A 16883-nucleotide genomic window follows, 5' to 3' on the forward strand; every position below is an offset into this window, starting at 1 on the left:
ATGTTTTAATTATAAATACCAAACCTGAGCATGTAATATGTAGAAAAATACCTTATAGTATAACTAAGGTTAGTACATAACATAGGTCATAAAACGGATTCAATGCACAAAATGACTGATGAAGTACAATGTACTGTATTACGCTCTAACATACATCTCCTCACCAACGAGTCATAAAAACATTAACTATGGGCGGTATTCAATGCCCTTGGTGAGAGGCGGTTTGTACAGCTAGGGTGGGTTTTTTTTTTTTTAGCAAGGAAAATCCATCCTCGCTGTCCAGCCCCCTCACCGGCTGCTCGCCGTATTCAATGTTCCGGGGAAATCCTTACCATCAGAGGGTGGCAACAATGAGGTTCACCACAAATGCAGGGTGCCCGCTGCATATAAGGGCGAGCCTCACCATTTTGACAGCCAAATTCACAGTTTCCACCTCGTCTCAGGGAGCAGGTGAGGTGGAAAGGGCGAGTGAGGGGGAGCATTGAATACTGATGGCGGGCTAACGGTGCAAACTCTTCAATGCTCCAGAACCCTAGAACACTTAAAAGCGTATGCATACCTCCCAACATTTTCTAAAATGAAGTTGCGGCTCAGCGCACGTTCCATAAAAGGGTCACAGCCTTGGAAAATGGGGGCAGGGCTTTGTGGGAATGCCCTCGATCACCAGCCATACCCCATTTCCCGTGACTATGGGGGAATGGGCACCACTTTCTTAGTTCCTGGCATGCCCCCCAGGCATCCTCTTTTAGGTGATTAGATGCTGTGTGCACCACTGCTATGCAGAGCAGCGAAGGACAGGGGGTCCAACTTTTTTGACTATATATAGTCAAAATCAAAAAGGTACATATACCGTGTGTATGCAACTTTAGTGACCAACTACAAAGAAATAAGCATAACAAATTGCGGTTTTTCTCATACCAATCAACATTGCAACATTGCAATCTGTTATATAAAAGATAAAGTCAGTCTCTCTTAGCTTTAGAACTATACACCTGCATCCTGGTAATCACAAAAGAGCCTGTTCTACAAACACCATACAATGCCAAAACACATAACACAATGTAAACCATCTAATGACATACAACAATATAAAACTCAACATAAAAAATACAAACGTTAACTACCAATAAACCACCAACAAGACAGGTATACAAATAACTTTTTGAAGTGTAGCCCAATGTATAGCCATGGCCAAAAGCTTTGAGAATGACACAAAGGTGATTATTCAGACCTGATCGCTACGGCGAGATTTAGCAGCACCCTGCGATTACATAGCCACTGCCCGGCCTGAGTTAAATCCTGGCCTGTGGAAGCCTACAAATTGCTTAGCAAGGCATGCAAAAAATAGCTGGATCGGCGATTTGCTGCAAATACATTCGCAACATGCTCACCCTCATATTTTTTTCCAGTGTGTGCAGCCCAGGATTTACACGGCGGCTGCAATAGCAAACAGTGAACATTGAATAGGGTGAATAAGGTTTTCATTGAAAAGATTCACTGCAGGGAATGAAAACAGCCCGATTCGCAGAAAAAAAAAAAAAACGGTGAATCGGGAGCATTGAATACTGCCCTCAGTCTTGTGTCATGCAAACAGTAAATTCATGTGTGGGGTTGCTTCTAAGTGAGTGGGCTTACACAGCCATTAATAAAAAATTGTCCCAAAATCCTCCAAAAGCAACTTTTCCCAACCATCCAAGAACAGTTTGGTGACGAGCATTGCCTTTTTCAGCATGATGAACTACCTGGTCACAAGGCAAAAGTGATAACCAAGTGGCTCGGAGAACAAAACAGTGAAATTTTGGGTCCATAGCCAGGAAACTCTGCAAACCTTAATCCCATTGAAAACTTCAAACAAAACCCCACAACTTCAAGCATTGTTTAGGCAAGAATTGGCAGCCATCAGTAAGTGTCCTAGAAGTTGAATGACGGCTAATTGCAGAGGTTTTGAAAAAGAAGAGTCAACACTCAAATATTGACTCTTTGCTTAAACGTAATGTAGTGGTCAATAAAAGCCTTTAAAGGGAAATTTACTAAGATGGGAGTTCTATTTCAGATGGGATGTTGCTATAGGCAAACAATCAAATACTCTATATTATCTTGTAGAAGGTGCTAAATAAATAAGCAGATTCTGCTGGTTGCCCATAGCAACATCCTATAGAATCTTAGTTAATTTCCCCCTTTGACACTTCTGAAATGTTTGTAATTTCAGTTCAATATACCATAGTAACATCTAACAAAAAAAGTCTAAAAACACTAAAGCAGGAAACTTTGTGAGAAAGAATACTTTTGTCATTCTCAAAACGTTTGGCCATGACTGTAGTTACTCATAAGACTTAAATGTGGACAGTAATGCACATAAATAGATTCCTGGGGGATTGGTTCACTCACAAAGATGGAATATTAATACTACCATATTAATTTAGTTTAAGTTTGATAACACTATAAAATATACTGTGATCCATTAATTACCTGATATATTCAATAAACCTGCAAGATGCTGGAATTTCTCACAGTGGGGTAGATGTATTAAGCCTCTTGAAGAGATAAAATGGAAGGAGATAACGCACCAGCCAATCAGCTGTGTTTGAAAATTATAGTTGGGAGTTGATTGGCTGGTGCTTTATCTCCTTCCACTTTATCTATTTACCAGGCTTAATACATCTTCCCCAGTGTACCAAGATTATGCGACTTTGGCTGTTTACAGTGTGTGCTGGGCTGTAAAAGGAGTATGGAGGTTAGTGAAAACTTGGCTTGTCAATATTAGTTGTTGCTTCATAAGGCAAGTGTAAACAAAACATCACCAAAAGACTTGTTGCTTGGTAATGATCACTCTCCCAAGCTGGGCGATGCTATGAGTGCTGTGGAATGCTCAAACAGAAAACCAATAATAAGCAGGGTATTGTAAAATATGTTTTAGAAGCTTTTGGAAAGAAGATACTGTGGTCTGTGAGGAGTTCTACATTAATACCCCTTTCACATCGCACTTTTAAAACGGTATATTGCCGTTTTTTTCCCTTTTTAAAACGTTTAAGCCTGCACTGTGAATGCACCACAGCCAATTTACCGTTTCAAGTTAACTGGCATTTCGAACCGTGTAAAAAGCAGAGTCCTACACGGTTCCTTGCCGTTTTTTGTGCAATGTGAATGTGTACAGTTTGTCTGAAACGGCAAACAACACAAGCACAAGCACAATTTGTGGCATATATATACACATACATGTACAGAGACATACAAATATATGTATAATATATATTTATATAAAGAAGGCTGCTCTTGCCCGGCATCCCCTCACCTCTCATTAAAGTGCAGGGATTCGCTCCGGGTGCTGGCCGGCTGGTGCGGGGATTCGCTCCGGGTGCTGGCAGGCTGATCCTGGGCAGCTGGTGCGGGGATTCGCTCCGGGTGCTGGCAGGCTGATCCTGGGCACTGTGGGATGAAGGCGAGCAGGCGGACAGGTAAATGGATGCAGGGCAGCGGACGGCTGGATGGAGGGTAGCATGCGGGCAAATGGAGGGCGGCAGGCTACTGTTTTTTCTGTGTGGCTACTGTGTTTTTCGCTATGTAGTGACAGCTGACCACCCCTCAGGTTCCTGCCTAGTACATTCTCCGGGGGGCGGGGGGGGCGCATCAGTGTGTGTGATCTCTGGCGCAGACCGGTGCTGCTATCGGTATCGCAGGTGAGAGGGAAGACCCGGCCGACACTGCCACCCTCAATGCAGCAAGGTGAGCGGTGCGGGACCTGCAGTGGCGGCTCTGTAGAGAGCAGGGCTCCCGGCAAAGGACCATTGTCTAAGTGCATCACTTACCACCATTGAGCTGAGCACCGGGTTGCAGGACGCTGCACTACAACATCGACAGCCGGAGACGAGGCTGCAGGTCCTCTCTGCTCTCCGACAATCAAACCCAGAGGAGCTCACTTCAGTCTCGGGGACCACGGAGTAAGTAACTTCGGAGACACGGCGCAGTAACGGTATAATAGTGACAGGCAATCGTCACACACTGCCTTGAAACGTGTTCTGGATGAAACGTTTCAAGTGCTATGTGAATGACACTTAACCGGTATTTAAAACGGTAATCTGGGTCACTGTTAAGGCTCTGACCCGTTTTAATTACCGTTTTAAAATACCGGTTTTTAAAACGTGTCTGCGATGTGAAAGGGGTATTAGAAACCGTCACAACTGCTCTGCAGAACAGGGGGCAGTTTACATTTGAATGATAAAGCGGGTTCAGTAGGATTTCCCGACAGACACAATACAGACATCATAATCCCGACACCCATTGACAGTTAAAATACTGAGTCGGACAAAATACTGACATTCATTATGCCGACATGCAGTGCTCGAAATGGAAATTTTAAAGTGGGGGAATGGTAAAATAAAGGGTGTAGTTATGCGTGGGGTGTGGCCACTAGAAAAGGGGGCATGTCTTTAAGTTTAGTGTACCACCCCTTATACACATTGTACACCACACTATTAGGACCCCTTATACTATATTAGGACCCCTTATACTATCTAGTACTCGAACACTGGACTACAGGATGTGTAGGTGCAAAAAGGTGTTATAATTTACTTGCTCAAAATGGATCCTCTATAATACAGTATAGTGCAGCACTATACAATATTGTATTAAATACAAAACCTTGTGGAAAGTGGCCATATTGTACAATTGCTACTCACCAGCTCACTGATCTTCATCTATGGGCTCCTTGGGTTGCTGTCTGTCTCCTGTCACTGAAGTGGAGCACCCACTGAATCAGAGCGCCAGCACCCACTGTCCCTCTGCCCCCCCTGCACCTCACTGTCCCCATTGCACCTCTCCATCCTCCTGTCCCTCTGCCCCCCCCCCCCACCTCCTGCATCTCACTGTCCCCATTGCACCTCTCCATACCCCCTGTCCCCCCTGCACCTCTCAGTTATGGATCTGTTGTAAAGGTCTCCCCATGGGCTCCCCAAGTCAACAGTCAGGGAGAGATGCAAAGTAAATGGACAACTGCCAGGGACCGAAGCTACAAAGATGCCAGGCGAGGATCCTGTGTATGGAGAGCCGTCAACAGCAGATACCAACTGCAGGCATCCAAGCTGGAAAATCACATGGGCAAGTTGGCCTCCGCACAGCCCATGCCAAAAGGGCGACATTGAAGAGGCTGCAGCGAAGCACACACAGATCGGAGGCACAGCAAGTCCTACAAGGCAGGGGACCTCCACACTGCCGCACTGACACTGGTGGTATCAGGGTGGTCACCTTCACACATTGGGATACTCTCGCCACTGTACAAATTAGTGGATGGATGGTGGGAGTGACAGCAAAAGGTGGCCATACACACACAGATTTATCTTCAGATCTGGCTGGTTGGAACAACAACATGGTTATGGATGAGATCAAATGACAGTTGACTTGGAAATGCTGGAGAACTGACATCCATAACCATGTTTTTGTTCCAACCAGCCAGATCTGAAGATAAATCTTACTAGTGTATGGGCACCTAAAGCGCTGCACAACCCGGACCTGTGCATGAGTGACAGCACAGGACGTGCTGCTGATGTGTCAGAGCGCGTCCTGAGGGCTTTTTTTTTTCTCCCCAGATAGAAGTGGCGGTATGACTTACCGCCCCACTTCGACCACTGCCGACATGTTCAAAATACATTGCTGTAACCAATGAGATGCTTCTGAACATGTGCCTGGAATGGGTAAGATGTTGCTGAATGCTGGGCTGGAACCAGTGGAATGTTGCTGAACACCAGCCTGGTACCAGTCAAACGTAGGCTGGTACTAGTGAGGCTTTGGCAGGAAAGGGGTCCACTTGTAGAATCTCTGGAGACACACACAGAGGAGCACAGATACACCAGTAACACTGGTAGCAGCAGCTCCTGAAGACGGTGTGGCCGGAGACTCAGAAACTGGCTTGTTATTGATCTGACAAAACATGGCAGCACCCATGCAATAGATAGATGGTTGCTAACCTACCACATGGGACCCCAGCATGACCTCAAGCTGGAAGACAAGAGTCCCTGCTGCAGTGATAACAGCTAACATATGTTGTAGGGATGTATCATACAGGTAATTAAATGAAAGATATTAAATTAAAGCAAAATTTAATTTTGAAGTAATGGAATCGGAATCGAACATCCAATGACACTTGATTCAACAAATTTACCAAAATAACTTGTTGTCCATTTTACAACATTTGTTTTTTTCATGTGCTCCCATACATTACCAGATATTTATTCCCACCAGACAGATGAGACAGACAATTCTTTAGGTGTGTACCCGACCCTGCCTATGACTCACCCATTAATTTCACATACTATCAAAACATTCATCTAACACAATGTCCCCCACATTAATTCAACAAAATTTCCCTGCACCACACACACACAGTAATTCCACACAGTGATTAAATGATTTAAATATCAATTAGTAGCACTGGAGCCGGTCAGGCAGGTAGACTGCTTCCTTACCGTGCCAGCTCCAGTGCTACTTATTGCGAGATCTCTGGTGCAGCCTAAAGCTGGCACCCACCACAGGTCAGGGATATTGCTATCCCTACGGTGGAGATAGGGCAATGACACATGCAGCCGTCGAAATAGATAGCTGCAAGTGCCAGAATGGTCAGTGCCACTGACAGTTCATCAGAGGCGTAATTAGAGGCTTGTGGGCCCCATAGCAAAATCTTGAAAGGGCCCCCCACCCATTGTGACAGAGAGAGATATGTAGAACGGATTTGGGGAGAAAGTGTCAGAGGAAGAGAGAGAGACAGTGACAGATAGAGATTGTGTTATCGGGGGAGAGAGACAGTGTCAGTGAGAGAGAATAATGCAAGAGAGAGAAACAAAGAGAGGAGGGGGCAGAGGGAGCACTACCTGGCTAAAGCACCTACACAGATCTCTGATGTTGCGGACACCTCATTTGGCCCCGTCCCCTAAAACAGGTAAATAGTGTCACCTCTGGGAGCTGGCCAGGCTGGGGAAAACTTTGACACAGTGTGAAGGGTCCGCTACATCCTCCCACACTTAGGGGTATTCAATGCTGTGGGCGAGAGGTGACAGCGAGCAGAGCTTCCTGCTCGCTGTCACCACTCACCTTGACAGTATTCAATGCAGCCCCCTCATACGCCAATTCCCCCTCGCTCCATTTTTTGAGCGAGGGGGAATTGGCGTATGCGGCTCCTGAACCAGCTAGACTCGCGGCTAAATACAGCGTGTTTTCTGGATTCGCTGTTTTGGGGAATTCTCGTCGTCCTGTGACGGCGAGGATTTCCCCAGAACATTGAATAGAGCGAGCGCCCGGCGCGGGGGTTAAACAGCGAGGATCGCTGGTTTTCTGCAATCCTCGCTGTTTAACCCCCTCGCCGAGGCATTGAATACACCACACTGCGTCACACACAAATGTTGTAGAGTGACCAGGGGCACACACACATAGATGTTAACCATGAACCAGGGGTACACGGGCAAACACACACACACACACACACGTTACACATGGACCAGGGGGAACACTTACACACACACACACACACACACACACACACACATGTTGTACAGGCAGTCACACTGATATACACAAACACATACATACATACATACATACATACATACATACATAGTACAGGGACCAGGGCAGGGCATGCTGACACACACTTGTTGTACATGGATCTGGTATATATAGGGTACATGTACCAGGGGCGCCCACATAAACAAAAGATCCCCCCCTCATACCTGCAGGTGTTCCTAGATGAGTCAGTGGGACCGGGACTCAGTGCTGCATGAGATGTGGCGGGACACGGTACATTGCGGGTCCTCTCCCCCTGATCTCCCTCCACCAGCTCCGGCCATCAACAGTGGGTCTGCTAATCCTCCTCCACAGAGCGGCTATGGGCAGCAGTGGGTCCTATCCTCCCTCCTGCCACGGATCGGATCCTTGCTCCCTCCATCCCTGCGGCCACCAGCACGGCGCAGCTCCATACAGCAGCAGCATACCCCCCGGAACGACTTCTGGCAGCAGCAGCGGAACCTCTTCGCCGCTGCAATAGTGCGGCTCCCGAGGTCTCCTCTTTCCCCCTAACGCCACCAGTGTCTTCTGGGCAGCGCTACGCCCGCGGCCTCCTTCACTTCCTCCCACGCTCACCTGAACCCGCGGCTGCATAGCGCATGCTATTTTTAAATAGCACAGTCTTGAAGGGTGCAGGGGATAGCATGCTGAACCTTGGGGCCCCCCAAGCTGCCGGGCCCCATAGCAACTGCATCCCCTGCACCCACTGTAGTTACGCCACTGCAGTTCATACATTGCCCTGCATATACCGCTTAATCAGCACACACTGCCGATGTAATATATGATGGTGGGGGAGTGGAATCAGCGCACATAAATCTTCCCACCATATTGACCCTTATTTTATAACAGTTTCTTATATAGCGCATACATATTCCGCAGCGCTTTACAGAGTATAGTTGAACATTCACATCAGTCCCTGCCCCAGTGGAGCTTACAATCTATATTCCCTACCTACACAAACACACAGACATTCTAGGGTTAATTTTGTTGGTGCCAATTTGCCTACCTGTATATTTTTGGATTGTGGGAGGAAACCCACGCAAGTACGGGAAGAATATACAAACTCTGCACAGTTAGATCGAACCCAAGACCTGAGCGCTGTGAGGCAGTAATGCTAACCGTTACGCCATCCGTGCTGCCCATCATACATCTCTAACCTATTGTGCTCAGATCGTATTAGAAACTATATTTTTGATCAATGTCCCCTTAAGCTGGGTACACACTAGCCGATGAATGTACCCAGCGATATTGTCTACTACAGGGACCCAGCGGGGTGCCAACATCGATATAATCAAAGCCATGCACACTTGTCGATGTCGTAAGGAAGGTAATGATGGGGGAGCTGGCATAACACTACAGCATGGCCCTCCCTCTGCTGAACTGTTCAACATAGGGGGTGGGATTCTCTAACATCCTCCGCCACACATCGTCAGCATTTGCATTGTTAATAATCGCATATGCACTAACATATGCAATAATTAACGCAAAGGACAGCTCTTGCGTTAAGAGCTGTCCTTTGCGTTGTGGCCGGCGATGTGCAGCAGGTCCCTTCCTCCCTCCCTGGACCCTTACCGACTGCTGCTGCTTATCAGAGCTCGGCTACCTCCTCTCTGCACCCAGAAGCGGTGCAGGGAGGAGGAGGAGGTCACTGGTCCAGGCAGCACAGCAGGAGGCTGCCCAGACATAGGTGAGGGGAGGATGCAAAGGGAAGCCCATAGGCTTCTACGGGGTTATGCCATCTAGAACTGGTGTAACCCCGCAGGGAAGCTCCGGCGGTGGGGCTTTGCTGCATATGAAAATGGGGTTTTATGGCACTTTTTTGTTTAGAGTACAGGTCTTCAACCTGTGGCCCTCCAGATGTTGTGGAACTACATGTCCCAGCGTGCCCTGAGGTTTTTCGGCATGCTCTTATAGAATGTGGCAATGCATGTTGGAACATGTCGTTTCACAACATCTGGAGGGCCACAGGTTGAAGACCCCTGGTTTAGAGCATATCGCCCGTTGTGTTTACACACTACACAAAAGAGTGAAAGATACTGTATGGCTCTGAAGGTCTCTTCTGAGCGATTTCTTTTACTTTCTCGCCTAGTGTGTATGGGGCTTAAGTCACCTTTGCGGTATTACCTAGCACAGGTAAGTGACAGGAAAGTGGGGGCTGCAGATAATAGAAATAGGGTGTACTTACAGCTATCACAAGAGACAACATAAGGCAGGAGGAAACTAAGTCGTGACATTTAACCTTTTTAAAATAATTAAGTACTAGTTTATAAACCTGGACCGTCCACACATTTATGGTCCTCTACATCTGTAAGAGCTCTCAATATTACGCCATAATACTTATTATGAACCAGTAAGTATGTACAGTAGGTTTCCTTCTGTGTATACCAGGAATTCCCAACCTCGGTCCTCAAGCCACACCAACAGTGCAGGTTTTAGTGAGCTCCAGGCTTGAGCACAGGTGACTTAATAAGTACCTGAGTGATTCTGATTAATCCATCTGTGCTGAAGCCTGGATATCAGTAAAACGTAAAACCTGCACTTTTGGTGTGCTTTGAGGACCGTGGTTGGGAATGCCTGGTGTATACTGTATATACAAATCCCTGAATTGTGTCTCTTGCAGTAACAAAGTTTAGACCAAGCACAATGATGGGATCCCTCAGATCTGTGAGGCGGTACAAGCGGAAGGACAATAATAACTAATAAGGGAAGCGAGTCATAAGCAGAAACGCAGCGGATCTCCGGGCGCATAAGCATTTCAATTTGCCCTCGGAGAGGTCATAGCAAGCTTCAGACCTCCCTGACAGACAGTCATTTCATGTAAGTCCCCCATCATCACAGGCTGACTACATTACTGAGCTTCCAACCTCCATCCCCCTCTCTCTCTCTCCCATGCGTGCACTTACTTGCCAGAAGTCACCAGCGATGTGTAGTAGTGACCGTAGAACACAGCGGACACTGCCAGCCCGGACACCAGGCACAGGAGTTTCAGCCACCGGGCACGCATCTATACAGAGGAAGAAGCAGCAAGCTTGGGGTAACCCTGGGTAGTCTATCCTCCTGGGCAGGTGGGCGATCTCTGCCAGGGAGCTTCCCGGCAATACAATAAAATACAAGACTGTAAAAATAAATCTTTTCCCAAACTGAAGTAGCAAAGACCTGGATAAAAGTTTGAAATCTGCCCTCTAGTGAATGAGGGAGTCAGGCAGTAACTCGGTGAGGGACGCTGGCGTCACCCTGCTATCTTGGTTGTCACTCTAGTGCTGCTATCGTTCTCCCTCTCTGGGCGTAGAGAGATACAGAGGAGACACCGCCCACTCACTTCAGCTGCTGCCCTTTCAGCAGACAAATGTGTTATAAGGAGGCTGAAGTTGTAGCTTCTTATTTGGCCAGCTTCTTAATCACTTCTTTATTCAGACCATTCAGTTTTACAAGGGTTAACGAGGCTTGGGCAACACAATTGACACCTAAAATCAACAGTGGGGGGGGTAAATTGCATATGACCCACATGATTTTGCCTTGCCCAACACTAGTTTGGGCATGAACTATGCTGGCAAAGTGGGCAACTTTACATCATTATTTACTATTTTGAATAAGTAGCTGCAGTTTTGCAAGGGTTAATGATTCTTGGGCAACACATTTGACACCTGAAATCAACAGAGGGGGGTCGATTGCATAAAAAGGATATGCATTTTGCATTGCACAACACTGTTTTGGGCATCAAATACACTGGCAAAGTGGGCACCAACACCATCATTTACTATTTTGAGAAAGTAGCTGCAGTTTTGCAAGGGTTAACTAGTCTTGGGCAACAATTTTGACACCTGAAATCAAGTCCCTTTCTTTTGACCCATATGTATATTGCCTTGCCCAGCGCTGGTTTGGGCATACCTCCCAACATGACCCTTTCCAGGAGGGACAGAATGCTCTGTTTCTGGACTTTCCTCTTAATTTATGACTGCCATAACCTGTTTTAAACAGGTTAATGGACAAGAAAGGCATTTCACCACAGGTGATGGTAATCATAAATTAAGAGGGAAGCCCAGAAACCGAGCAATGTGGTCATGTTGGGAGGTATGGTTTGGGCATGAAATATGCTGAAGTGGGCACATAAACCATATTATGCTTTAGTTAATTGAATAAGTAGCTGCAGTTTTGCAGGGGTTAATGAGGCTTGGGCAAGACATTTGACATTAGAAATCAACGCCACTTGCATATGACCCACATGTATTTTGCCTTGCCCATGAAGTATGCTGGCTACACAAATTAACAAACACATTGTAGAAAATTTGAAATCTGCAGACTATTGTTTCTCCTGATGTGCTGCATATTTAAATGATATGACTAAGTAATCAGAATTTAAACATTTCCGTTGGTCACAAGTGCATAAATGTGAACCAATAAAACCTCTTTTTTTGTTGTTGTTGTTGTTGCTAAATTTACATTACTATCATTCCAAGTCTCTCAAGCACGATTTAGAGTATATCATGTTCTAAATCTTTTGTATACTGGACTGGTATGTTATTCTTGTTTTTTCTTGTTTGCTTAAGCCATTTTATTGCTAGCTCTGTATTGGATGGGGACTGGGGGATTGCAATTAATCGCCGTGCACTTCTGTTAAAGTTTCATTCCTAGGTGAAGGGGTGCTTATGATTCTAATTGGCAGATGTACCACAATCCGCAATGCGTATGTGAAGTGACAAAAACACCCCAATCCGCAATGCGATAATTGACTATATTGCAGGGATGTATCAATTATCAAATGCAGAGACAGAGCTGTGTTGCGGCAATTCCTCACTACACAGATATCACTGTATTTTTTGGATGCAATGCAGTGGAATGTGTGTTCCATACAAGCCTACCTTAAGTGTCTTCTCTTCGGGAGAAGGGTCTCACCACCATTAAGCCACGGCTGCATTCCTGTAAATGACGTGATTCGCTGCTGTTCGGGGAGGGGTGGTACTAAATGACGCGATTCCCTGCATTTTAGCCCCACCCCCTCACCAATGAGCAAAGAATGTCAGTATTTGACTGGCAGAGGGAGGGGGTGTGGGGGCTGATGCGGGGGCCACGCAAGTGCGGGTTTCCACCCTTTCGGGGGGCTTGGAGGGTGGACATGATTTTTGGAACCCTCCCGGCCATTCTGGAAGGGTAGGTAAGTATGGTGTCTTTGCATATGCCCTCTGTGCTCCTATTGCCTCCCAGCTGCCCAGATCCTGTCCATACAGCCTGATAACTCCCCTTGATGGTGGTGTAGCTAGGGCACCACACAGGGCCGTTTCAAGACAATTCAGCTCCCAGTGCGAACAATAAAAAATACGGCACCTCCCCCAGGCAATTTGTTGCCGAAGAAATTGCGTATGCCAAAGCCGTGCAGGGAAAAGGGGTGTGACATAATTACAAGGGGGTGTGGCCTACCAAGTAAAAAGGCATGGCCTAACAATTAACCATAATGCCTAGTACAAATTATGCCACACACCATAATGCCCATTACACATTATACCACACGCTGTAATGCCCATTACACATTATACCACATGCATAATGTCCATTACACATTATTCTGCATGCTATAATACCCATTACACATTATCCTGCATGCTGTAATGCCTATTACATATTTTGCCACACACTGTGATGCCCATTACACATAATGGCCCTTATTCAGATCTGATTGCAGTACAAATTTGTTCTCAAAATGGGCAAAACCATGTGCACTGCAGGTGGGGCAGATGTAACATGGGCAGAGACAGTTAATTTTGGGTGAGGTGTGTTGAAATCGAAATCTAATTTGCAGTGTAAAAATAATGCAGCCAGTATTTACCCTGCACAGAAAAAAAATAACTCACACAAATCTACCTTTATCTGCACAAGTTACATCTGCCCCACCTGCAGTGCACATGGTTTTGCCCATTTTGAGAACAAATTTGTACTGCAATCAGATCTGAATAAGGGCCAATGCCACACACAGTAATGCCTATTACATATTAGTACAAAAAAACAACAGTTTGGAGCGCTTCCCACACTACACACTGAAGTCAATTAATCAATTAAGCACTTGTATGAAATTAGTAAGATTTTAATTAATTAATCAAAAAAAATATATATATATATTTATATATAGAGAGAGAGAGAGAGAGAGAGAGAGAGAGAGAGAGAGAGCAATTAAATCATTGCTTCCTATTAATGAGATCACTTAAAAATATACATAAAAAAGACAAATAATATTAACAATTCAAATTATATCATGCAATCATATAACGACTAATGAGCATATCTATGACACCCATATATCCAGTCCATTGATGTATTTGGTAAATCCAAATTAATTGCACCCTAAAAGAGTTTTGTAAATCAAGACAGTGTCTGCATTTCATCTCTGTTTCGAGGCGTACAGTCATTAGAGCAGTTGATATATTTAGATATAAGGGATATGGACAGGAGAGGTTGTTATATTTACTTCTTACCTGCACCTCTCCTTCTGTCTCTCACCCCTGTACTCCCAACACCACTGCACCTCTCACTCCCTCCTTCCCTCCACCTCTCTGTCAGTGGCGTAGCTACGTTTTGGGCGCGCCCCCGCCGCCGCCCCGCCAAGCACCCCTACCCCCCTGCCCTGCCGCAAATGCAAACCCCCCCCCAATCCCCCACAGCCTTACCTATCGCGCTGGTCCCGGCGGCTCCGTTCTTCTGCTGAGGACCACCACAAAATGGCCGCCCCCATACAGCAGACAGTTTCAGAGAACTGTCTGCTAAATGGGGGCGGCCATTTTGTGGTGGTCCTCAGCAGAAGAATGGAGCCGCCGGGACCAGCGAGATAGGTAAGTCTGCGGGGGATTGGGGGGGTTAACTATAGCACAGCAGCCCCCGGCGCCCCCACATGCACAGCGCCCCCCCCCGCGGTGGCGGGGGCTGCGGTGCTATAGTTACGCCGCTGCTCTCTGTCCCCGTCACCCCTGCATCTCTCACTCCCTCCACCTCGCTGTCCCTTAGTCCAGTAGCGCACGCAAAGGGGTTTCCGAGTACCCAGAAACCCCTCCCCCCGGCATTACCCAGAAATATTTTTTTTAAGCGTCACTTCTCCGGGCCCTCGCGATCTCAGCTGCTAGGCCACTGACTGCTGCAGCTGCTTCTGCAGTCAGTGCTTCCGTGTCAGGTGGTTTCCTACTGTCTGACCGAGCAAGTGCCCAGACACCACTGGCTGTAGTGAGGGATGAACAGCGGTGTCACTAGGGGGGTGAGTGGGGTGGGGTACGTCTACACCAGCACGTCCCCGCTGACCGCTGACATTCAGCACTACTACTAGCTACTACCACGTCTGTCCCCCCCCCCAGCAGTGATCAGCTCTCACATACACCCCGCCGCCACCCCCCCCCTCTTCCCAGTGAGGAACCTAGGATTCGCTCTCTGCACTGCAGAAGTGTATGAATAGGAAAGCAGGGGAGCCTGTTGAGATTCTTGAGCTGGCGCCGGGACTGGCTTATTCATGCCTCGCCACACACCACCACAGAAAAGCATGACTGCAGTCACCCCAGAACCCATATCTCAGCAGCTGCATCTGAAGCTGAGGACCAGTGAAGGGCAGCTGAGTGTGCATGCAGAGCTGACCTAGGCCAGGCAAGCCATCCTGAGGTCAGTGCCCCCTTTTTCCAGCCCAGTAGGCCCCAGCTGTCCCAATGTCTCTCAACCTCCTACCTTGTCCCACTGCCTTCCCACCTAACCCCTAGTCTGCACCAGTTCAGTCACATTGCCCCTCTCACTGTCACAGTCATACTGCCCCTTACACTGTCACAGTTACACTGCCCCTCCCACTGTCACAGTCACACTGGGGCCAATAAAGGTCTAGTTATGCCCCTGCCTCTCACCCTGCATTCTCTCCAACCCTGAGTCCCCCTCTCACCCTGCGCCCCCCTCTCACCCCTACATCCCCCTATCACCCTGCATTGCCCTTCTCACCCTGAGTCCCCCCTCTCACCCTTTATTTATTTGGGGTGGGGGGAGTAGGATGAAGTTTTGCTTAGGGTGCTGAGAAGCCTTACACCAGCCATGAGTTTACCTCCTGCCCTCCACCTCTCCCTCCCCCTGTCACCCCTACACCTCTCTGTTCCCAATTTCTCCTGCACCTCTCCATCCCTCTTTCCTCTACACCTCTCCGTCCCCATGTCACCCCTGCTGCACCTCTCTGTCCACCTGTCACCCCTGCACCTCTCTGTCACATGTCATCCCCACACCTCTCTCTCCCTCCACCCCTTCCTCTCCCTATCACCCTTGTACCTTAAGGTAGACTTAAGGTAATTATGTATTTGCTTTGCCGGTTCAACAGTTTTATTTATTTTAGATTAGATTCTCAATTAACAACAGATAAAGAACAATTTCATAAAAATGGCTACAAAATTACTAAAAATATTGCAAATATTATCAATTACACAAAGTATTGTAACACCACAAGAGGATAGAATTTTATTATGCTGGATCCGTTCAAGGTTACCTTTCACTTTTTCCTTCTCATTTAGTGTGCACCTCTAAACTCCTCCTCCTGCTTGCTGCACTACAGGTCTCAGCAGGTAGCACCTCATATGTCCAGGGTGTGCAGTTTAGGGCCTCTCCCCCTATGTACTATATATTGTGTATTCATGCACACTGGAAGTAACTAGAGACGCCTTCCTCCTTAACTAGCACCCCACCCACCTGTCCCAGATTGTTTTTAATTAGGTTGGAGCCCTACGCTCAAGACTGCACATTTCAGCTTGGCATTATGAGGGTAAGTCCTACTATATATATATATATGCTGAGTGTTGGTCTGTGGGACTGTGTTTGGGGCGCAGGGCTCTTTGGGCTGCTGTTGCTGGGCTGCTCCATGGCATCATATCGTACACTTTCCATCACCCCTTTAGTTTGTTTAATATATATGTAGCACCCTTCACATTTATTATTACCTCTTACCTAGGTAAGTCTTATCACATATAATTTCCCCTAACCCTTTTACTATCACTTCAATTTCACACTAATGTGATGCCATGGGGTGGTTCTGCTGGGCTGGCCTGGGGGGTCCTGTGCCCTGGACCTGTCTCAGAGTAGTGTTAGGGACTTGTCCTATTGAGGTAACCTGGACGCGGTGGACAAGCCCATAATAATGGCCATCATTATGCTAATAACCTCCAATGCAATATAGCAAAGATATTAAAAGGTCTAGCATTTATATTTAGTGTGCACCTGCAAACTCCTCCTCCTGCTTGCTCTACTTTAAAACAACAAGATTATTGCAACCAATTAACATTTTCAGTACATTTGGTAACAATCACCAATACCCTCTATTTTACTGTATGGTACCAATAAAA

At 46.8% G+C, this 16883-nt stretch overlaps 2 protein-coding genes across 6 annotated transcripts in view; one reads left to right on the plus strand and one right to left on the minus strand.

The window, feature by feature from the left end:
• The window catches only part of ST6GALNAC2 (ST6 N-acetylgalactosaminide alpha-2,6-sialyltransferase 2), a 107461-nt gene extending 94991 nt beyond the window's left edge, over nt 1-12470 (minus strand). The window contains exon 1 of one of the 3 annotated variants that reach the window (XM_083147841.1): nt 12408-12470. In XM_083147841.1, coding sequence (XP_083003967.1) covers nt 12408-12463 — 56 coding nt within the window. In that variant the 5' untranslated portion in view covers nt 12464-12470. Of the gene's footprint in view, nt 1-10451; nt 10878-12407 lie in introns of those variants that run through there. The other 2 variants (XM_083147842.1, XM_083147840.1) reach the window with 2 other exon arrangements.
• Nucleotides 1-16883, plus strand: part of LOC146008494 (uncharacterized) — a 50432-nt gene that overhangs the window by 9680 nt on the left and 23869 nt on the right. The gene's annotated exons all lie outside the window — the stretch shown is intronic.

Source organism: Crinia signifera, chromosome 6, assembly GCF_055691185.1.
Source record: "Crinia signifera chromosome 6, ASM5569118v1, whole genome shotgun sequence".
In the NCBI taxonomy this organism is placed as follows: Eukaryota; Metazoa; Chordata; class Amphibia; order Anura; family Myobatrachidae; genus Crinia; species Crinia signifera.